The sequence below is a fragment of the Cyprinus carpio genome, unplaced genomic scaffold (assembly GCF_018340385.1).
Source record: "Cyprinus carpio isolate SPL01 unplaced genomic scaffold, ASM1834038v1 S000006624, whole genome shotgun sequence".
NCBI lineage: Eukaryota > Metazoa > Chordata > Actinopteri > Cypriniformes > Cyprinidae > Cyprinus > Cyprinus carpio.
This window is the reverse complement of record NW_024879256.1, coordinates 135,455-154,345: the sequence shown is the minus strand read 5'-3', so window position 1 is coordinate 154,345 and position 18,891 is coordinate 135,455. Positions and strand designations below refer to the sequence as shown.

Sequence of the window (18,891 nt, the reverse complement as noted above, 5' to 3'; positions counted from 1 at the left end):
AGTGAGACTGTATCCAGGGTGTTTTCTTGAAGCATTCCTCCATCGTACCATAGAGTTCATAGCAAAGTGGTCATGCTGGGTCTGTAGATCTGCTGCATGCTGGTAGCTCACGCCAATGTCTGTCTGCGTCTGCAGGAACAGCTCTTTATTGTGTCCGATCCATTCAAACATCTACAGAGAGAGAGAAACAGAGAGAAAAATGCTGCATTCACAGACAGTTTGGTCTCAAAACACCCTTCCAATGTGTTTACACCCAGACTAAAAGAATCAAACGATGACCACAGGCTGTAGATTACCATACTGTACCAGTCAAGGTTCACATTTGTACATAAATATTTACAAAGGCCCAGGCAAATTAGCTTACCAGTTGTTCTAGGGCTTTGGGTGATTTAACTCCCTGTTAGTGTTCTAGTGATCTACACGTGAACCTTAATATACACAGATTTTCTCTTTGGCTGATGTACAAGCAATAGCCCTTAGTGTTCTGGCTCTGGTGGAGCACAGATGGGTTCAGTCAGCAGGACCGGGGAGTGTGAGACTGCCTCTCGGTTTGGGCTTAAACGGAACACACGGCCTTCCGCAGACATCAGGCCACAGAAGGGAGTACATTGAACATGCTATTATCATTCCCATCATTCATTATTTACACTTTCACATGACCTTCACCCACAGTGCTCTACTACCATTACATGATTTTTCTTTCATCGAGTCATGCTAGAAGTAGCTTTTGTGAGTGGTGTTTACTAGTGCAATATCTCTACTGTATATGGAAATACAAGTATTTATCCATAGCTTGGTGCAGTTTAACTACATTAAAAACAAAGGAGCATATTTTACAGCCACAATTGAACAGAAAATAGGGAATTTGTTAATAAAATGTGGCTATAAAGTCATTAGAATGAATCTTTATTTTGTGGCGTTATGTTATATAGGCCTATATATTTTCTGATATGTGAAAAAGTTAATATTTATAAATGCGCTGTAAACAAAAGAAAAGCTTCAAGTTCGAAAAGCAAAGGCGTTAAGACAGCCATAAATATTAGTAAATTTTTGCATTTTATGACACAGATATGTATTTTTTTAAAGAAATTTTATTACATATATAATACATGATTGTATCATTTTATAAAATTTTATGACACAGATATGTATTTTTTAAGACATTTTATTACATATATAATACAATCCATAATTGTATTATTTTATTAAATTTATTATTGTTAATTTAATTCTTTTTGTTTAATTGTTTTATTATTAAATACATTTTTATAGTACAATAGTATTATTAGTACAGTAAAACATACAAATATTGAATAATTCAATTGAATAAAATTAATAATAATAACTGTTTAGTGTTATTTTTTCTATTATTGTTCACTTATATCATTGTTTTATTAATTTACTATAATATATAATGTTAATTATTATTTTTATTAAATACCTTAAAACATTTTTATTTAAAGTAGAACAGAGTTATTACTACAGTAAAATATTAAAATATTTAAAAATATATTTTTATTAAATAAAATAATAATATTAAATAAAAAACATTAAATATAGAATTTTATTATTATATTATTATTGAATAGTATTATATTTAAAATTATTAAGTTTATAATAAATAAAAATTATATTATTTAAATACATTAATAATAATGATAATAGTTCTTAAAAGTTATTAAAATGATAAAAGTTATTATTATTATTATTGTAGTTGTTGTATAATCACACCATAAATACACATTTACAATTTTTGTTTTATGATTATATTTGCACTAATATATATATATACATATTTTTTTTTTTTTTTTTTCATTCCTGATAGTTTGTTATCCTTTGTTGTTTACTCTTCTCCATATTTCACACTTTCATTCTGACCTTTTCTGCATCCTGCTCGTACAATCGTAACTGAAAACACTGGTCCAGCTGCTGTTTGCGGTTGTGCCAGGCCTGTAGCAGGTGCTGCCGCGTAACTTGAAGTTTATCCAACAGGGTGGAAATCTTAGGTACCAAACTCTGGAAGTCTGCCCCACCAGAGAGCCTTCCGTCTCCCCCGTCCCTGATCTTCTGAAGGAGCCGCTGTCCTTCATGGTCTAACTCATCCACCGGGGCCTTCGTCATAGTCTTCCTCAGTCGAGCGTGCTCCTCCAGGAGTTTCCGTGCTTCCTCTGCATTAGTGGCCAGCTCCTGGCGAGACAGCACCTCCTGCAGCTCCTCCAGCCGGGAAAGGAGGTGCAGAGCGCCTCCAGTGAACTCTTCAAGAGAAACACGGAGCTCAGTCCATTCCACGTGGTCGTACTCCAGGGTCCCTTCCAGATCTGCCGTCAGCTGAGACGGGTCCACCAACTTAGTCAGACCTTCCACTGAAACCATACTGGTCTAAAATAAAAAAGAACAACCACTGATGTACCAATCAGTATATAATAAAAAAAAAATCTGATATTTTAAATTGTAATAATATTTCACAATATTATGGTTTTTACTTTATTTACCTTGGTGAGCATAAAAGACATGTCACAAAAAAGAAACGACAACTTTTTTTTTGCAAGTACAGACACACTGCTTTGCACTGGCAAAACGTTTAATTTATGTCAGTTTTTAGATCTTAACTCTTTGATACCTTGATAAAATCAATATGATCGTTTCTGTGGCTTTCTTATTAGACAAAATTCCATTTGTATACCTCAAAGGTGAACTTGGCACTGCCAAAGTTGGTCTTCTGCTTCTGCCAGAAGTTGTCTGGTTTGATAATGAGAGCGACGCAGATCTCAGCTGGAAACGACTCCTGTAGCGTCTTCAGCAACGGCTTGATTAGATCCCACTTCGAGCCGCGCATGTCTATGATCACTGTAAACCCTCGTTTACTTACATCCTCACTGCACCAGATAAAGAGATTGAGAAAGTTAGAGGAAGACCAACTACTTAAAGCCATCCAAGGAAATGTTAATAAAATCTGTGCATACAGTATCTTCTGAACAACTGCTTAAACTTGCAAAGTTCTGCATCAGTGAAGCTATACATTTTTAGAGTTGCATCACATTGCATCAGAATGCCCTAAAGATCAAATAGATGCTCTAATCAAAGGCTTTAATGCATCCATATCTCACCCTTTATGTCTCAAACTTTAGAAATTATATTATGATAAAGTGTGGTGGTGCTGTAAGCAATTTTAGCTGTTTTGATAAGATTTTTGAGGGCTAAACAAGCAGAGGCCTTTTATGCTGTTTACTGAGTCTAGGACTGTCACAGAGACTGCTTTCTCGGGACACTTTTCTTCAGGGAAATCTTTTAGGGATATATTTTAAGTGAGGTGTTCCAAATAAATGTTGGAATTTTATAACCTGGGCACTGTAGAGAGGTAGGTCACCAGTTTCCGCAAGTCTTCTTGTTTTATTCTGTCATGATTACTTCGTGCAGGGAATGTAAGGATGGGTCCCCCTCTCTTGTCTCTTCCTCCTGAAAAGAAGAGGACCGATTTATTACTAATTTTACTACTCAGAGCACTTCAATGGCTCTAATTATGGTAATACCCATGAGCCTGTGTGGGTGCGTGCTTAAGAGGGTGCTAAGACAAAGCTGGTCCACAGTAAATGAGTGTTGTGTGTGTGTGTTTACAATGCAATTTATACATTTCCCACCTGAGACAAAGGCAACCTTCTCTCTTAAAACTGTTAGAACATCAGCTGCCTTTATTCCATCATTCCTAAGAGATCCTGATGAGAAAGACGGAACTGAGAGAGAGGGAAAAAAGAGGAGAGAAAAAAGGGATATAAAAGTTATATATAGACTCAGGGCTGTAACCACCACAGACAAAGAAGGAAACACGCCTGCTTCAGGTTTCAGAAGATTGAATGAGAACCGAGAAGTGTTTTTCACATGATTCTCAAAGGAAAAGTTAATAATTTACTCAACCTCATGTGGTCCATCTAAACCCATATTACTTTAATTTAACAATAGTTTTATTGCAAAATGAAATTCTAGAGATCATGTTCTTGCTGTTCTTTTCAATACAATAAACGTGAATGGTGACAAGGGCCTGTTAAGCTCTAAGAATGTCAAAAAAGCAACCATAAAGTAAAAAAAACCTTAAAGGTAGTAGAAAGGTAGTAAGGACATCGTTAAAATAGTCCATGTGGAGTCATCAACAAGGTCTTACGGGTTTGGAACAACAAGAAGATGAGTAATTAATAACAGAATTTTCATTTTTGGGTGAACTATCCCTTAAAAATTATGTGACATGTCTTGGTGTGCCGTATTTGAAATGATACAAAATGATAAATGATTTGAAGTGATTACTACTAATACTATGCCATTTTTATGGTTCTTTCAGTTATTTTTAAGCTTGAAATCTGGTCACCACTCTTTTTCATTGTATGTATAAAGAGCAGCATGAACATTCAGGTAAACTTCTCTAGAAGTGTAAATCTTTTTCTCTGAAGAAAACATTTAGCTGCTAATTACATGAGGGTGAGTAAATGATCTCAGAACTCTCATTTTTGGGTGAACTATCCCTTTAGGTTATTACATGTGGTCTTCACAAATACTAAAAAAACATGGTCTCTATCTTTTAAGGCAGGTGCAAATAGAATAAAACAGTATACAATAATAACAACATATTAAGTGTATCTTTGACAACAGTGAGAAAACAGCAGTTAAGAAAGCATTTGATAGTGACGTGTTTGCCCGAGCTCTGCAATTCGGCACTCAAGTCAAGTCACATCACATTTATAGAGCATGTTCTATCATAGATTGCTTTAGAGCAAACAGCTTTACAGTATTAAACATGAAAAAGTGTCAATGTCGCTTACAACTTTAATTTCCACTATAAAACAGCTCTCCAGTATGTTCATGTTTTTACTTGCTTATGTCTGACCTTGAAGGACTTAACAGAAGAAATGAGCCACGTCAAAAAAGAACACAAAGCCCCAGAACACACCTAAGACCAATGGTAGTTTGAAGGTGTTTTACAAGCCAGAGCAAACTTTTCCAGAAAGTTTGGCAACTGTTTCGAACTTCCAAATGAACTCCAAGTGAACTTTGTTTGGCCTGATTTTATTCAAAATGGCGTCACACCAGTTCTGTCATGACAGCTCTCTGAGACTTTAGCATGGAAATAAACATGGCAATGTTAATGTGCTTGGTCTTGGTGGAATTGATTGGCTATGCTGCTGCTGCGGTACAGCAAGTACCGAGTCTTTAATACATCCAGAGATATGCTGCTGTGAGCATGCAGGAAATACTGCTGCTGCATATGTAACATATATGAAATAACCACCCGTATAAATACATGAAATTACTGAAACCACGCCCACCTAGCTCGACGGTGGTGACAGCAGCAGCAATCCACCTGTCACTCAAGTGGCCACACCCCCTTAATTATGCAGAATTTTAAGGCTTAATATAGTTTAAAAAGATTAGTTATAAAAAATGCACCCCCTCACAGTTGTCATGAAGGGCAAAATTAGCTATATAGACCAAAACCTCTTTTTCTACCAGGCTGTAAAAAAAAATTTTTCCTTCTGAAAAGTAAGCCATTTTAACATGGGGAGTCTATGGGACTGACTCCCTTTTGGAGCCAGGATCTACAGTATACAGGTGGAGCTGGGGAAGGTGGAGGATTTCTGAAGCCCACTGCAACTGCTACAATGAGCACTAGCCAAGTATTTGAATGCTGAGCAGCAATCTTAGCAAGCTCAAACAATCAGCTGAGACATGTGAATGATGATGTAATTATATCAGATAGAGTTAGAACCTATCAGCCAACGCCATCTAGAGTTTTATGACAGATCTTTGCATTTTATTCATTGATTTCATAGTATGAGAAGTATATTGAGGTCTTAAAACTCAACACTACACCTCCCCCTAACCATACTAAAGCAGCAGCAAATGTCCTGGAACGGAGGCACGGTTTTTAACCATGGTATTTATATGAGCTGCAAAGTGGTTGTTTAAAGACACCACATCCTATTTCAATTATAGACCTATTAAATATCTGATATTTCACTTTTATTTAAAAAAAAAAAAAAAGTCTCTCCAAGCTGATATGTGATGGAAAAAGGGAGAAGAATGGTATTTTAAAAAGGTAGATTCTGACTTGAATCGGTCTCATCAAAAGCTAAATCCTAATTTTTACTCCCTTCACCACAGTTCTTGTTAGCAAACTGGTTTCTTCTGTAATCTGTAATGTAATTTTGGCTCAAACATTGTATGTACTACAGCATCCTTGAATTCAAATGTGTGCAAACATAACAAATACACTTCAACAACAGTTCTGTTCTTGGTAAATATATATAAACAGAATGCTGTGTGGGCGTGTTACCAACATTGCTGCTTTCCACGTTTTGTATAAGGATCACTGGGGACACATACACTCTGTAAACACTGAATGACAGACAACAGTGTTAAGCATAATACTGGCTTCATGGAAAAAAAGAGTAGTAGGCCATAGTAGGTCGAGCGGGGGGGCAGGGAGGCCCAGCTGTTGGCACGTCTCCTTCTGTTTAGATTCATTAGTTGTGTAATCTGCCCGCTCTGTAATCCCATGGCTGACAGCTGGGCACCGGGACAGCCGGTGGGGAAAAGTTCAATTACACTTAAACACATATAGACAGCAGAAACACATACAGTATACACACAAGCTGCATGCTCACAGATGCACATGCACTTGCTTACACACACACAAATGCATGCTCTCTCACACACACTACTATGCAGTACATCTGTTGAGTCTGTCTGAGGCCTAAAAAGGTATTTACATTGCTGATGTCTGCATTTTATCTCTCTTGCTCACTCTCGTCTGCAGACTACATAAACTATTAAACCTGAGTGGAAGCGTTTGATGCTGAACATGGCATGTTAAATTTACTGTGAGAACTTACTTTCCCCAGCCCCTGCTAGAGAGCAGATGCTATTTCACACACTCTCTCTCACACACACATAAATGAGGACAAGGCTGCTTAAACACTCTTGAACACAGTCATTTCTCATTTACAATTATCTGATTGCTGGCCTATTGTTTGGTGACAACCTTGTCCAAGGTTCAGTGAAGTGTAGGCAAAGTAAATTTTCCAACGCTCACAAGAAATATGTATTTACTCTACAGTTTAAAGTTTGGGGTTGGTAAGATTTTTACATTTGTTTTGAAAGAAGTCTCTCATGATCACCCATGTTGAATTTCTTTGATCAAAAATACTGCAAAAATATTCATCTTGGTATTATCAATTTTAAATTGTGCTGTTTAATTATTCTGTGGAAACAATGTTTTTGGTGCTTATATATTTTTAAGATTGTTTAATGAATAGAAGGTTGAAAGAACAGCATTTATTTGAAATAGAAAAAAAATTGTTACATTATTACTGTAATTTTTTTCATCCTGCTGAATAAAAGTATTTTTTCCTTCTTTCAAAAGTGATAAAATCTTACTGACCTTGTGAACAGAAGCGTATTTAACCATGAACATAAATTTGACATTTTTAAATATTTATTGCACAAGAAAATTTATTTCTGCTGTGGAACACAAACATTTCGATTGTTTTAGCCAATATAATTAAAGTTAATGAAGACTAGTGTTGACAAGCTTCAAATAATAATCTGTGAAAAACAATAAGCATTACAAAACATGTGGTTCATTCAACTGATGCTGTATATTCTTAGTCTTCTAAAGACATATGACAGCTTTGAATGAAGAACAGACTGAAAATCTTGACATCCAACAGAGTTCATGAATTTACTGACCCAGTTCACAGATCACATTTGTGTGAAGAAAGTCAACATGCAGCAACATGTATGTGAGAAGATGATAACAGAATTCTCATTTTTGGGTGGACTAATACACAAAACTAACATAGAATCAATCAGAATCAATCATCCCAGATGATCTAATAAACTAAAACAAAAAAAAAAAAAGTAATGTTTTTTTAACAGGTATGTTATGTATATATTTTTTTCACCCAGTTATTTTTAAATGTAATACAGAATAATTGCATTTTTAAATTTTTTGTCTCTAGTGTAAAAAATTCCATTATTTTTAATACGAAAATATTGATTGTTACCTGCAAAGATGTGTTTTTCTACAAGGTCTTAACAAAAAAAAATCACAGTATTTATTTGCAGTCTCACATGAGTAACACCTTGCTACTTAATTGCTAATTAAAAAAAAAAAAAAAAAAAAAAGTAAAACTGCATCCTTAATCGAGTCACATAATACCTTACAGCAAATTCAGTTAATGTCTTTAACATCAAAATGTGCCCAGATTATGTAACATTTTTTGGATATTTAAAGTGTGGATACATGAATGTTTTTTGGCCTAGTATTGCCCACAAGCTCTTGCACAACGAAAGAGGCTCCGTTCCAAAACCTACTGATCTGCATCACTGCCTACTGTGAGTCTGCTTTCTAAAGCAGTGTGCAAGCTGAGATGGAACTTGAGTGACTGATTTGTAATGCACTGCATGGTAGCATTGCCATACATCACACTAATAGCAAAGCAAACGCTAATCAACAAATTGATTTCAAAGGAGTTTTTTCCATTAGCATACTGCTATGCTAACAACATTAGAGTTTAATAAACAGAACACTGAACTAATCTGTAATCAGTATCTTTCATTGTATTTCTTTACATTTATTTTCAGTTTTGCTGCATTGCAATTCCTTGCCTTCTTTCAATGTTTCAGTTAGTTTCTACCAGTTTTAAAATGCATTCATCTAAAAAGTTACGTAATAACGAATTTAGCCAGATGCTAACGCTTACATGCAATCAGTAAGCAACAAGATAGTCCTTGGAAGCAAGGTGCAATTTTATTGTAATGTGTGTCTGTCTCACAGTACTTTTCCATCATCAGCAAAGTATTTGCAGTGCCTAATATAACTATGCAAATTGGGACGCAGCTTATTACAAAACTTGATCGACCATGTTGCTTCCAAATTAAACTCTGAAGCACCAAAACACATGCAAAACATGCATTATGTATTTGAAACAGTATCATTATTTTCCACAAGACTAAAAACAAAGGTGTACCTAAACAAAAATGGCTGGATTGCTGCTTTAACCCAGCAGAACCAGGGATTGTTTCAAGCTTTGTGAATACTGCAGATAGATTGTAACATCTAAGATGTCAGATGAAAGGACACAGGCATCACTGAGATGTCATGAGATTATCCACTGCATACAAAGTGCAGTATCCATATTTCATAAGGATGCCATGCACGGTTTTCTGCATGTTTTTATGAGCTCTTCATCATGTATGCTTCATGTGAGTACAGTATAGGTTATGCAGACTAACTCTTTGTGAATATTCACTGAACATCAGAAAAAGAATCACTGCGCTCCCACTGTTTTTTACCCATTATACAACCTGACTAGAGGGTTGGGGATATGAAATGCATTCTGAACTTCCCATGTTATAGGATCAGGGTGTATCCACATAAACAGTAATATAAAAGCTCATAGAAGTACCAGGAAACAGTCCTGCTCTCTGCAATTACTAAATGAAACCAATCCTGCCAAAAAAGTTGCCAAATGGACCCACAGGATTGAATCTTGCCAAGGACAGCAAGAACTGTGACAGGGCCAGAAAGCTACGATTATGGCTCTTACAGTCCTGGGAAGTCAGAAAACATGGCTGGCTGAGGTTTGGTGTTAGTATGAACTATTGTGTAAGTCTAAGCTGTGAGATCAGAACTGGTCCCAGTCCAATAAACACTGGCCTGTGATCTCACATAACCTAATTTTAGGTTCCCGGCTATTCAGGGGAATGTAGGTTTGAATGGGGCATGGGGGCTATTTTCAGAAGTGTTGCTTTATGCTTAGAAATACCCACCACAAATCGACCACAAGACTAAAAAGGAAAGATTACTTGAAACAGCTCATCAAATATCAAATAAATTAAAATCAACTATACAAAAAACCTTAGTGAGCAGAAGAAATAAAGAGCCAAAAAGGAATGAAACAATATCTTTAATATTTTAAGATGAATCGCGTATTCCAGCAAATGTCTAAAAAAAATATCTCTACAGCACTTGTGTAAATCACACTTTGGCTAAAGCCTGTGATTCGAAGCAGAAATGTGTAATGTGATCAAACAGTCTGTTAACGTCCTGATAATATCTTTGAATAGGCAGATGGCTTTGAAATATTGCATAGATATACAACAATGGCATGTGGTGGACATCTGAAATGAAGGCCCTTGGGTTTGGCTTTTTTTTAGTCCAATGTAAATTCATGTTCTATTGCACGATTTCTCCATTTTCACATGCAGTTTTTGGGGTTAATGGCATATGGAATACAATCTATCTTACATTATCTGTCTAGGTGGCTCAGTTGAATTATGAGAACTTAATGTCTTTCAACACTGCTGCACTTTAGTTGAATCAATTGAACATTTTCAAACCTCCAATACCTTTTTAATGTAAGGAAAGTAAGAAAAGCGTCAATCCAAAGCGTAAATACACGTAAACGTCAGAATAGTCCCATCTGCCATCAGTGATTCAACCGTAACATTATAAAGCGACGAGAATACTTTTTGTACACGAAGAAAACAAAAACATAACCAGACTTGTATTCAACAATTCCTCTCCTTTGTGTCTCTCCCAAATCAGCATAGCGCCATTTTGGCAAATCTGAGCTGTACGCAGGCAGCGTACTCTCTTCTGTGTAAGCCGTGCTGTGCCGATGCACTGTTTTCTTTTAAACGCAAAGTGTAAAATACACGTACCCAAAAAAACATATCCTTGTGGCGCCGCTGACACAGAAGTGTGTACGCCGCCTGCGTACTGCTCAGATTTGTCAAAATGGCACTACACTGATTTGGAGAAACACAGAGGAGAGGAAGTGTGTTGAATAAAGTTGTTATTTTTTTTGTTTTCTTCATGTACCAAAAAGTATTCTCGTCGCTTTATAACGTTACGGGGGCTGAATCACTGATGGCAGATGGACTATTCTGACGATTGCTTTTTCATACTTTCCTGGAAACTTAACAGTGTTGCTTACTTGGCAGTCTATGGGACAGTCTCAAGCCTCCCGGTTTTCATCCCAAAAATTCGTTAAATTGTGGTTCTGAAGACGAACAAAGCTTTTACGGGTTTGGAACGACATGGGGGGGGGGCGGGTAAGTGATTAATGACAAAATTTTCATTTGCGGATGGGCGTATCCCTTTAAACTATTATGGTTTAAAACGCATGATTTCAGTAATGATAGACATGGTAATCAAAACCAAATCAATATGTTTTTTTGGTAAGTGTCTGAGGGGTACAAGTAAAGAGACATGCACAAAAATTCTGGAAAAGTGGGCGGAGAGCAGCAGCTCATTTGCATTTTAAAGAGACATGCACAAAAAAGAGTGCATTTCTGCTTCCACTCAAAATGGGCATTTTTAAAATGATATAATAAATAATCTGTTGGGTATTTTGATATTAAACTTCACAGATGCATTCTGGGGACACTTGAGACTTATATTACATATTGTAAAAAGGGACAGATAATAACGTCTCCTTTAATTTTAGGCTTTTTTTAAAAAAATCTAAACAATGACCGTCACACTCACACACATAAAGTACATCACACATATGGTGAACACGGAAGCTCCCACCGTGCGTGTATGATGTACGAGAACCAATGAGGTTTGTTCTTCTAGCATGTGACACCACAACGTAAATGGTGACAGAGTTAGAATTTTTTGGGGCGAACGAACTATTCCTTTAATATTACATTTATTGAAGTCCCTTAAAGGGTTAATTGTGCAGCCAAAAATCAAAATTATGTCATTAATGACTCACCCTTATGTCGTTCCAAAAACCCGTAAGACCTCCGTTTCATCTTTGGAAGCACAGTTTAAGATATTTTAGATTTAGTCCGAGAGCTTTCAGTCCCTCCATTGAGAATGTATGTACGGTATACTGTCCACGGCCAGAAAGGTAATAAAAACATCATCAAAGTAGTCCATGTGACATCAGAGGGTCCGTTAGAATTTATTGAATGCATCGAAAATATATTTTGTTCCAAAAAGAACAAAAAATATGATTATATTAAGCATTTTCTTCTCTTCCGGGTCTGTTGTGAGCGTGTTCACAACACTGCAGTGACGCTGCTGACGTACAACTACGCTGCTGACATGTTTTTCTTCTTGTTATTGGGCGCACCAGAAAAACACGTCAGCAGTGTCGCACGTCAACAGTCACAGCAGTCGCGTTCACAACATACCCGGAAGACAAGAAAAAATGCTGAATAAAGTCGTAATTTTTGTTATTTTGTGGGGAGCAAAATGTATTTTCGATGCTTCAATAAATTCTAACGGACCCTCTGTGATGTCACATGGACTACTTTGAAGATGTTTTTATTACCTTTCTGGACCCCGTGGACAGTATACCGTACATACATTCTCAATGGAGGGGCTGAAAAGCTCTCGGACTAAATATAAAATATCTTAAACTGTGTTCAGAAGATGAACGGAGGTCTTACGGGTTTTTTGGAACGACATGAGGGTGAGTCATAAATGACATAATTTTCATTTTGGCTGAACTAACCCTTTAAAGGTTTTCTATAGAAAACCGTTTCAATCAGTGCATTGCCGACAAATGACAGGAAGCAGAAGTATTGTAATGAAAAAGTGCAGCTGAGTTTGCCTCTAATGGATATAATCCAAAAATACTTCTGAAATTGATTTCACTGTTCTCCCATGGCCAACATAATCACGGAATGTACCTATTCTGCTCAGAGAACTCCAGTCCTGAGCAGGAAATCTTGGCAACAGTTGCTACAGCAACCCCCTCTGGCCCTCATTCAGTAGAGAAAGCCTGCTGAGGATGAAGTGTGTGGTGCAAGGTTTTGCCCTCTCTGAAGACCATGTTTCAAATTTTAAGCACAGTAATCTTCTGTGTGGAACGAGGTGTAGAGGGTAACTCTTGCATCTTGTAAAAACCCATATGTTCAGGGATTACAGTAAATCATAATAGCACAGGTCGCGATTTTTGCTTTTGTGGTCTAGTTGCTGAAGAATAACACTTTTTCGATTATCAGTGCTGCTCAGTAAAAAATATGTTCAGTAAGCAGCAAGTTCTTTTTGCCACTTTTGAGCCTTCTATCTTATAACTACAGTAACTACAGTAGTAACACTTTACTCTGCTGTTCATTTTCCTGCACAGTTTTTTTTTCAGTTTCTTTTTTATGCTTGGAAGATGAACTTCACAAATCAAAAAAAATGTGTGATATGACCCCTAAAGTCAATGTCATTATCAAGTTCCAAACAGATTTCCCGAGGATGAAACCTTATCTTCACTAATTTGCATACTTGTGGACTATTGCACTCATGGAAACATGGAGACACAGTTTTTCTAGTTCAATGTGTGATGGACCACATGCCATGTAATTGCATAACAAGTGTCACTAGTTTTTTTTTTTTTCTGGTTGACTGGCCACAACCTCAAACAATTTGTCTCCATTTGAACACAGTTACAAGCAAAACATCCCTGGATTTTTCACTCCCAAAAAGACAGAACTACATTTAACCTCACTTACCAAGGTCACTTAGTCAAAGGGGGGGACATGCGCATGTTATGATTAGTGGACACATTACAGACATCTACAGTAGAGACCCAAGTATAATAAGCAAATGAGGATGGACTTTTTCAAAAAGAAAGCACCACTCATTTTCTTTGGAAAAATATACACTTTATAAATTATACTAATATAGTATACTATATTACTAATAGTACATTACAGAAATGAAAAGAATATATAGATCAGATGTGCTTTCAGGGACTTCGGGGTAATTGTTCTTATACTGTTACTTGCAAAAAGCAAAAAATTTGATGGGTATTTTTTACTTTTAAATGAACAAAGCAGCATTAAAGCATTTACTCAGTTAACAGCATTTTTACAGTTTGTTTCCTCTAAAAAACATTTTTACAGCGTCACTATTGTGTTTTCACTGTTATAAAGAGAGAGATTTCAAACTGAATGGTGTCCATCAGGAAAAAGCAAATACCACTTTATCTATGCACCTGGAATGTATGAACATAATAAAAGAGCAATCATAAAATTCAACAGCTGTGTGCTTTCCACAGTGTGAGATAGCCTATGTTTTTATTTAAAAACTGGTTGTTGGGGCTAAGAAATCATGTCACAACAATCTACACACATCCGTTCTCTGGCAGATCTCAACCTTTAAATGTCAAAATGCTTAAATGAGAAACTCTACGGACTAGTTACTTTTTAAATTCTGCAAAGCATGAACCACCAGAAGCATAATAGCCATTAAAAGATTAGAAATCATTATGTAACAAGGACGATCTATCTATCTATCAATCTATCTATCTATCTATCTATCTATCTATGGACCTTCATGTAAGAGAAAATGAAGTGATTGATCATGTTCATAAACAACATTCAAGCTCTGTTTCATTCTGCCTCCCTCTTACACCTCAAACAAGACCCCAGATGAGCATCTGCAGGAATTGCTGTGCATGAACGAGACGCTCATCCCCACACAGTGATTGTGATCTCCCACAAAATTGGCACAGCGGTGTCTGCCTCTGCCGCCCTCTCTCTCAGTGTCTGACATCCTTGTGGACTAGGGACAACCTGATTCCCAGATGTCCCAATCCTATGCACATGAGTATCCCACCCAGTGTGATCATGCTAATCCGTTGAAGAGAGCAGAAATACAGGCACTATTAGATGGTGAATATGTTGGATTACACACAGGGGGTGTGGGAGGAACATGCCAGAGAACCTCCGTCATAGGAGGAGACACTCAGAGTCTGCCCTGTGCACACACCTCCTGCTAACTGACAAATCAGAGAGACTGACTGACACACGTCAAGCTATATATGAAGGCTGTAATTATAGGGTTTTGGGTCAAAAATCCTTTCACAAAAATGCCTGATTCTAGCAGTGGTTTTGTATGTTGCTTTTTAATATATAGATAAAAAAATTGTCTTAACATCAAACACTGCAAAAAATTGGTTCATACTCTACTTTGTCTCTTTTCAAGTACAAATATGTAAGCATTCCTAAATCAAGATACATTTCATTAAAGAATCAAAATTACATAAGAGATATGGTATTTTCTGAAAAAATGTATTTAATGACTTTATGCTTAAAAAAAGAGGAAAAAACATGCAAAAGGGGGCGTATAAGAAAAAATAAACGTGTTTTCCCGTTTGAATTAAGTTTACATTTTTTTTACTGGAAATAAAAACCAAAATGACAAAAATATTGAGATATGTATATATATATTTTTTTGCAGTCAACATTTTTTTTTAATAAAATTCTGTCTTTTTATAAAGAGTCAGAAATTCCAATATAATATTTTTTCTAGCTGATGCATAAAAAGTAAACCACAATGACATACATAAATGTAATATCCATATGAATATTTGAATGCAATTTAAAAAAATAAATAAAAAAATGTTTTATAATTGTGGTTTTCTTACAACAAAGGCATTTTTTATATTAATTTTTAGATTGAAGCAAGTCATGTGTTTCAAATTTTGTAATCTTCTGCAATTTATACTTTATTTTATGATTTATACAGTTTATACAATTTACTTAATTTAAATCAATCAAACTTTATTTCTATAGCCCTTTACAGCAGCCACAAGGTATCCAAAGTGCTTCACATCAGATACAAATAACACATCATTCAAAACACAATATTCAAATAAAAGTAAAGGAAAGGAAAACAGAATTATAAAACATAAAACATTTACATAATTTATTTATATCTATTATGGTTTATATTAAACATAACAATGGTAATATTTTTGTATGTTACATATTGCATTTTTGCTTTTGCATTAAATGTTTTGCAATTGTTTAACTGTTTAAATGTGCTATAACGGAAGATTCTCAGTGTGACAACTTCTCATATAATTTGACCCGCTACTGGGGAATGTTGTTACAAATGTGGGTCAATATGGGTTAAATTAACTGTATCTTTTTACCTGTGCAACAATGATGGAAATGCTCAAAAGCAAGACCTAAGGCATATAAGCCAATCTGAGAAATATTAACAGGAGTGTAAAATGACAACTAGCCCTAAACACTTATTCACATTCAGTAGAAAACTATATGTTTAGCCATCTCTGTTCATATAATAATTATATAAACCCGTAAATTATGCAGACACTGGTGTGTGGGGGGTAATTACAGTGTATGATCTTCACATGTAAACAAAACACCATCCGCACCACACCAGGGTAGATGCAAATGACGCATAATATATATTTATTCACAAAAACCACAGTGAGTGCACGCCATATCATTCATACTCACATATGACATGCATAGATGCATGTTCACATTCCAACACAGAAGCACACAGAGCTTTACATAGGGAACATACAGACAGATGTGCATTATTGGCTTATGTTACCAGAAGTGGGTCAGTTTTAAGGGTCATAGCTCATGCACTGGATAATCTCTAGTACATAAAAGTGAACAAAATCACTAAACCACAGCTGGTGGAGGTGTCACGGTGGACATGAGGCAGGGGCCTTGGCTGGATGCAGAAGAGTAGATTTCCTTCTTGCATCTCTCCACGCTGCCTTTTCTCATAATAAAAAGCTTTTCTGTTTCTCATGAAAAAGAAAGTACAGCACTCAGACCATCTACTGTTTGTTTGAATCAACAGGCTTTATAAACATGAATCAATGTCACGACCGACAAAAGGCTGAGCCACTCCCGCGCCCGCCGCGCCGCGCAGCGCGATCCCCGGCGCGTCCAGAGGTGATAGTAAACGTAATTAGAGAAGGTGCTGAAGGTGTGAGAAAAAGTGACAGGTGAGGTAGCATCCTATTTACAGGGGATTCCTTGCTCTTGTGCACAATAACCCAGATATGCAATGTATGGGCGTTGAACGTGCCAAAGCACGTATGAACATCACACACAGGCTTTTAAGGAATATGGGAGTTTTTATCACACATATGCATCACAGGATCGATGTATGCAATACCCTATATGTGAAGGGTGTGATGCACATCCAGACCGCTAAATTATGCCATTCGGACATAATGGGACAACATCTGACAGCTTCCTAATGCTGTTTAACTCTGTAATGCAACCTCTAAGTGCATGTGCGGATGGATGCACCTAGTGAGTAAAATAAACTCACTGACATCAAATGTAACAAAAGAAAAATAATAAGCCTACCAGTTTTGAAAAACTGCTCCGTATCTGGATCGTTCGGTCCTTCCTCAGCCGCCTCGGCAGAATTCATCATTGCAGGATACGTTTCCACGGATGATGGTTATGATGATGGTCGGACTTTACGCCTACGGTTCTTTGAAATCTATGTGTGAGGAACACTAGAGCGCGTGGCCGTCTCCATTGGTGAACGCTCGTAGTAGTGAATGGTGATGATGATGCCCGAGGTTTGTGCGCTCAGCGATACTGTATCCAGCGCTCCTCCGGGCGCTATTGTTTAAAGCCTACCCGCCTCTGCAAGATAACTGCTGGGGGAATCCCGATATAGAGAGCCGTAAAAAAAACGCGTATGCAATGTTAATGCAGGTCTCTAAAAATCCCTTATTCATCCGTTCCAGCTCCACCCGTAGTATAGTCCTCCATCCGTTCGATGTCTCGCACAACCCAGTGGATATAATGGCAGCGCTAACCTACACTGACCGAGCGAACCGCAAAACTGCCCTCCCACGATACGCTCCAGCCTCCCACTATTACAGATGAAACAATGCAGCTAATGCAGCGACTGTTATAGAGGTATATACAATCGTTCTAGCGCGAAAGAGGTTCTTTATTGTGGCGCAGCGTGGAGAACTGGACCAATCTGTCCTCCTGATGCGCTCAGGCGCTTCCTGATAATGGGGTGTGTGTATTTTTCAAGAGGCCGGAGAACCCCAACCATCACCTTTCGGTCCTGTTAAAGGGATGCCTACTAATTAGAATCAACGAATCGCGGTCTGTTAGAATGCTTTTATCATCCATTTAAAACTTATATGCAGATTTCTATAAAAGTGGTTATTTTGTTCCTGAATATCGTTGTTTAAATAAATTGTTGGTCATGTTATTCTTTAAAAATAACATTAGTAGCTAGATATTCTGTGATATTAGAATTTTTTGAAAATAGATTTAAACAGTATCACACAAACCGTGAGAACTTATAGATTTTTACACTATATAATACATTTACATTTACATTTAGTCATTTAGCAGACGCTTTTATCCAAAGCGACTTTAATACATTTATTATATAATATTTATTATATTAAGGAACCTTATTGCTTAAGATTTTTTTATTTTATTTTTATAAACAATTAATATCGTTCTTTTTCAGTCACGAACGAAAATGGTTCCAAAAAAAGAAACCAAAGCATCATTGTCTGGAGCACATATGAGTGGAGCAGAGTTAGATTTCCCCTCTCAACTCCAACAATCCAAGCTCTAAATCCACTCCAGGTGTTCCGATTTCCACTCTCCGCTGGCTGATGAGAGAAAACCCTGCTCCGAGTGGTGATTTTTTTTTTTTAAGCGAAAAACGCTCATAAAATGCTGGAGGCAAAACCACACAACTCCACTTAAAAATTAGCACAATAAAATAAAATAAAACAATAAATAAATAACTAATAAGAAACCTCCTAAGCTCTCCCCTGCTCCATGCAAACACAGACATTAGTTCAAGTGCCTACTTGTTCCTCAGATTAGCAGGAAATAACAGGCAGGCCTATAAAAGAGACATTTGAATGATTATTCTTATATAGAAACGTACACATAATATTACTGTGTTGTCTCATTGTGTCACTTGTAGGGCCTATTATCAGGTTCTTAGTACAGTCTATAAAAATGTTCTAGTTGTAAACAATATTATTTAGTTTGGTGAGAAGTGCCAGTAGCACTGCTGTCATTAACCACATCCCCTTACGAATGAGAATGTTTGTT

The 18,891-nt window shown here is 36.6% G+C and overlaps 1 protein-coding gene across 1 annotated transcript in view; it reads right to left on the bottom strand.

Annotated features, from left to right (window-relative positions):
* Positions 1-17,364, bottom strand: part of LOC109065481 (kalirin-like) — a 43,233-nt gene extending 25,869 nt beyond the window's left edge. The window contains exons 1-6 of the mRNA XM_042754950.1: positions 17,149-17,364; positions 3,639-3,731; positions 3,342-3,456; positions 2,684-2,876; positions 1,879-2,379; positions 49-171 (exon numbers count right to left, since the gene is read on the bottom strand). Coding sequence (XP_042610884.1) covers positions 49-171; positions 1,879-2,379; positions 2,684-2,876; positions 3,342-3,456; positions 3,639-3,731; positions 17,149-17,218 — 1,095 coding nt within the window. The 5' untranslated portion in view covers positions 17,219-17,364. The remainder of the gene's footprint in view (positions 1-48; positions 172-1,878; positions 2,380-2,683; positions 2,877-3,341; positions 3,457-3,638; positions 3,732-17,148) is intronic.
* Positions 17,365-18,891: the final 1,527 nt, after the last annotated feature.